The 5247-nt window shown below is 38.6% G+C and overlaps 1 protein-coding gene across 1 annotated transcript; it reads right to left on the bottom strand.

Moving 5' to 3' along the window:
• Window positions 1–3416: 3416 nt before the first annotated feature.
• LOC105984000 (olfactory receptor 51G1) lies at window positions 3417–4382 on the bottom strand. The gene has a single exon (XM_013014045.1). It carries the CDS (start codon window positions 4380–4382, stop codon window positions 3417–3419), a length of 966 nt encoding a protein of 321 aa, XP_012869499.1.
• Between the last annotated feature and the right edge of the window lie 865 nt (window positions 4383–5247).

Here is a 5247-nt window from a genome sequence, read left to right as displayed (position 1 = left end):
TTAGAGCCTCAATCTAATAGTCTGGTTGAGTACATTCTGTATACAAGTGTGATGAGACAGTGTTTTAAATGTCTTATCCCCAGATAACCTGCATCAGAATCTCTTGTGATGCTTGCTAAAATACAGAATATGGTACCTTCATAGATAATTATTTATGGTCATTATAGAAGTTAGGCATTTTTCTTATGGGATGCTACAACTCTGACTGCAGACTTTCAATTTCTTTTGTGATAAATTATACATCTTCACGTTTAGCCTACAATCATTCCAAATTACAATTACTAACTAAATTAGTATTTCTACAATTTATTAACTTAGTTAGTTTCATATGGAGGCTTAGTTTGACATGTCTATATATGCATACAACCTAGTTTGACCCCCCCCTTAGCCACTCTCTCTCAATCCCCTCCTACTTCCCAAATAAATCTCAAGCCTCATTGTTCCATTAATTAATTAATTAGTTTGTTTGTTTATATTTTATTATCTTTAAATAGTTGTACGAAGGGTGTTCAATTCAATGTGTCAGTCTGTGAGTACAATGTGTCTTGCTCACTCTCACCCATTTTATCATTCTCACCTTTTCTCTACACAAGTACACAAAGTATTTTGATCAAATTTACCTACCTTAATTTTAAGGCTGATCTAAAAATAACATAGATTAAGTAACAATAGAAGTGTTTTATTTTCATAGTTCTGAAGGTTGGTGAAATCCAAGATGGAGGATTGACAGGTTTGATGTCTTCTGAGGCCTCTTGTCTTTGTAGCTGGTCACCACCTCCTCATCATCCACACATGGACTTTTCTCTGTGTCTGGCCACACAGGCTTCTCTCCACATATGCTAACTTCCTCTGCTGATAAGAAAGCCAGTTTTATTAGACTTTGGCCCTACCATTTTTTAAACTTAATTACTTCTTTAAGACCTAACACATATCCAAGTATGGGTACATTTTAAGTTCTTGCAAGGAAGGAATTGGGGAGAGGAACAACCCATAGCCTACTTAGTCATAATCTTTTCACCCATTTATTCATGTATCTTGTAAGAAAAAGATACTTTGTATACAATAAAAGTATATCTTTTGTTTTTCTCCCCCAGTAATATGTATTTATAGTCGCTAAGACTGAGTTCTCAAAGGAGAAAACTAGTATTAGATATGTTTGGCTAGGTTTGAATGAAAGAAGAGAGAAACAACACAGCCACACACATAATTTTACAGAATGAGAGGATTAATCTCTTTACATCCTTAATTAAATAATAGTAGTTAATTTATATTGCAAGAAAGGTAATGTTGTCTGCTTTATATCTTAGCCATGACAATTTTTTTAGGTAGAAAACAGACTATGTAGGAAAACCATAGTTCACAAAGTCAAAGTGCACAGTGTTATAAAGTTCATGTTTGGAGGTTTATTAGATTTGTGATCAGCTCCTGGTCAAAAACATCCCTACTGGTGGACTCTAGAAACAATGAGTAATGAAATTCTCATTTGAAGGGAGAGAAGTTACTCCCTAGTGTTTTAAGGACATTATGATTACTGAACAGGGAGAAAGTGTGGAATCTGCAACAATCTCATAGTGATTAAACCACAAAGGAGCCAGTGTAAAGGAAGGGTAGAAATCTATTAGTATGTATGTATATATGATCCTACGTATTTGAAAGATTTGAGCTTTGTCTTACTAGGTATTCATATCTATATTGTGATCTTGTAAAGTTATACAAGTATGATTATTCTTACTGATTTCTTTTTATTGCTTCCTCACAGGGATAGAAGAGGATCTAAAACTGATTATTGCTTAATCTTCTTATCATGGTGAAATGTTACATCTTTGTGTTTCTCTGCCAGTGGATTCCTTTTTGGTATCTAGAGTTAGGCTAAAATAATGAAAGGAAAGATTGCTGAGCCAAATTTTTTGCCTTCTCCTGGTTTTAGGTAAAGTCCTCCAAGAGCATGCATCTACTTACATGAGAGTATAAAGTCTTGTACTTTGTTGTTATGTGTTCCAATGTATGCGGTAATGCACAGAAATGAGTCCATTAAATGGCCAGTTATATTAACTGAAATATGGAACTTGCAGGGAAGAATTAAAACCATGTAATTTCCCCAGTCTGACAAAATGAATACCAGGAAACTGGCATTGGAAAGGTGAGGGTGGGTGTCTCAAGATAAGGAGGATAGACAAATAGAGGAAGTGGGGGAAGAATGCAGACATAAAATTCTATGCATGTCCTATGAAATTAAGAAAACTGAGAAAGGGATATGAAAGGTAAACAAAGGAGGAGGCTACAATGCTTGATAAGAAATATACTCATTATCTTGCCCATGTAATTGTAACCCCTCTGTACAGTATGTTCACAATAAAAAAAAAAGAAAACTGAGAGAATTTGGGTTGGGAGGGAAGGAGAATGAGGAAAGAGGTGACATTGATCAAGATGTGTTGGAGTTATAAACTGGTTTGTTGAATGGGAACTGCTTTGTAACAACTATCTATAAAGATAATAAAAAGATAATTAAAAAGTAAATAAAACCTGCCCTGGTTAATTGGATCATATGTACCAATACAAACAAATATGGCACAGTAAATATATACAGCACAGAAATTTAAAAACATTAAGAAATACCAGCAACTGTCTGTTTATATGTGCATATGTGTGTGAACATTGCTTGGTATTGCTAAATACAGATGAGAGAAACATCTTGTAAAGAAATAAAACAATGTGCATTTTCTTCTACCATTCCACCTGTGTAATATATAGTGACTAAAGGAAAAAGTGAAATCCTTTCACTAGTTACTGAGATGATGAGTTGATAACCCTTTAATTTCCTCTTTTGAGGATTATCTATGTATATTTTTGTATTTCTTCAATCATATTCATCTCCTTAATCTAGGTCAACAGCCTCTTTTCTAATTGTCTTTCCACAAACTAGGATATATGCTTCTTTTACTAATATTGTGAGTGTTAATGGCTGTTTGTAAACCAAGAAAAACTGTGATTATAATAATGCAATGAACTAAATTAAAATATACATTAAAAAAGTACAATCAATCCATTGACTAGGGGATGGAAAGATAAAACTTATGTCATCTTTGGATTTTGTGTTTTAAATAATGATAGGTAATATTTATTGAAGATTGTGTATTTGCAAAAAGCACTGGGTTAGAGATTTACATGAATGTATTCTTCAGAAACAAAGATAAAGAAGGAAGTATTATAATTACTTTTAGGCTTATCCTTCAACTGAGAAAACTGCAGCCAGGCAGGTAACTCTTTCAAAAGCCATCTAGGCCCTAGGAAGCATACTTTTATTTTTACTTTTGCTCTCCTTAACAATTGAGAGCATGCTTTTCCCCCTGTAGCACAACTGAAAGAAAAAACAGCTGCGAGCGATCTATGGCAAGCCTCCCTCCATTCACCCTAATCTAATCCTGATGGAAACAGCTCGGTGACTTCACAAATGCAAACTTCTTCAAGATCCTTTGGCGGATTTGCTTGGTCTTGATGCTGTAGACAATGGGGTTCATGAGGGGTGGTACCAGCAGGTACACATAAGACATGAGGAGGTGTACGATGCGGGGCAGATGTTCCCCAAAGCGATGCACGAGGGACAAGCCGATCATGGGGATGTAGAAAAGTAAGACGGCACAGATGTGCGAGACACAGGTGTTGAGCGCCCGCAAGCGCTCTTGTCGGGAAGCTTTGCTCAGCACCGTGTGGAGGATGAGGGCATAGGAGAGGAAGATGAGCAACGAGTCCACGCCCACCGTGCAGGCCACCACGAAGAGCCCATAGATGTGATTGACAAGGATGCTGGAGCAGGCCAGCTTCATGATCTCTAGGTGTAGACAGTAGGCATGGGCCAGCACATGGGAGCGGCAATACTGGAAGCGCTTCAGGAGGAATGGCAGGGGGAGGATGAGCACCGCGCTTCTTAACACAGAACTCAGCCCCAGCTTGATAATACGTGCTGGAGTCAGGATGCTGGAGTAACGCAGTGGGTTGCAAATGGCCACATAGCGATCGATGGACATGGACAGCAGAACGGATGATTCCACTAGAGACAAAGTGTGGATGAAGAAGAGCTGAGTGAAGCAGGCTGGGATGCCAATCTCTCTGGCGTCAAACCAGAAAATGCCCATCACGGTGGGCAATGTGGAGAGGCAGAGACCCAAGTCTGTGAGGGCCAGCATGGCCAAAAAATAGTACATGGGTTCGTGTAAGGTGGCATCAGTGCGGATGACATGGAGGATGGTAAGGTTCCCCAAAATCACTGTCAAGTAGATGGAGCAGAAGGGAATAGAGATCCAGCCATGCACATGTTCCAAACCTTGGAAGCCCGTCAGGAAGAAAGTGGCTTTTTGGAGGCTGCTGTTGTAAAGAATGGCCATGGATTTCTAATCTGTTTTCACCAACCTGAGATGCAGAATTGGATCCCAGGGGGTTGCCAAGGTTGCTCAGTGACCTAAACATGCCAGGAGAAATGAGTCAGGAGGGGTCTGCAGGGTGTATAGGAAAGAATTGGGCACCTTTTCAACTAGCTTTTTTTAATGAGGGGTTTCGGTCGTGAAGCCTGAACTCTGGGCCTGAGCACTGTCCCTCAGCTCTTCAGCTCAAGGCTAGCCCTGTACCACTTGAGCCACAGTGCCACTTCTGGCTTTTTCTGCTTATGTGGTGCTGAGGAATTGAATCCAGGGCCTCATGCATGCAAGGCAAACACTCTACCATGGAGCCACCTTCCCAGCCCCCTCTTCTAGCTTTTTCAGAGACTGTGAAAGGATTTTGATATTGGATTATTATAGCTCCCCAAATACCTTATGGTAGAACATCCACTAAAGTTGGTCTCAGATTCAACAGGGTCACCATAGGTAGTATTTTTTTTTACCCTGAAAAATTCTCCAACTCAATGAGTAAAACATTCATAATCTATATTACCAATGTGGGAGAATTGGCACTATACATTACCCTGCATAATTGTCTACTAGGAACAGGTATGTAGAATGTGGTTTCAAATATAGTTGTAATTTGCCTGGGTATGTTGTTTCATTCCAAGGTTAAGAGTCTACAAAGGATACCAGAAAAAGTTTGGTGAATCTTGAAATCTTTGAACTTGAAACACACAATCAGAGTGATGAGTGTTTTCTGAATTTACATAACACTCATGGATGAGGTGGCAAATTGTATTTTTTTTTCTTTGAACAGATGGATGGAATATTACTTTTGTTGGTTTCACTATTAGTAATAACATACACATGG

The sequence above is a fragment of the Dipodomys ordii genome, unplaced genomic scaffold (genome assembly GCF_000151885.1).
Source record: "Dipodomys ordii isolate 6190 unplaced genomic scaffold, Dord_2.0 Scaffold22, whole genome shotgun sequence".
Classification (NCBI taxonomy): domain Eukaryota; kingdom Metazoa; phylum Chordata; class Mammalia; order Rodentia; family Heteromyidae; genus Dipodomys; species Dipodomys ordii.
Note: the sequence above shows the minus strand (reverse complement) of the source record. Positions and strands in the feature narration are given on the sequence as shown.

Coding starts and splice junctions, on each gene's coding strand:
- LOC105984000 (XM_013014045.1), bottom strand. CDS start 4,382: ATGGCCATTCTTTACAACAGCAGCCTCCAAAAAGCCACTTTCTTCCTG.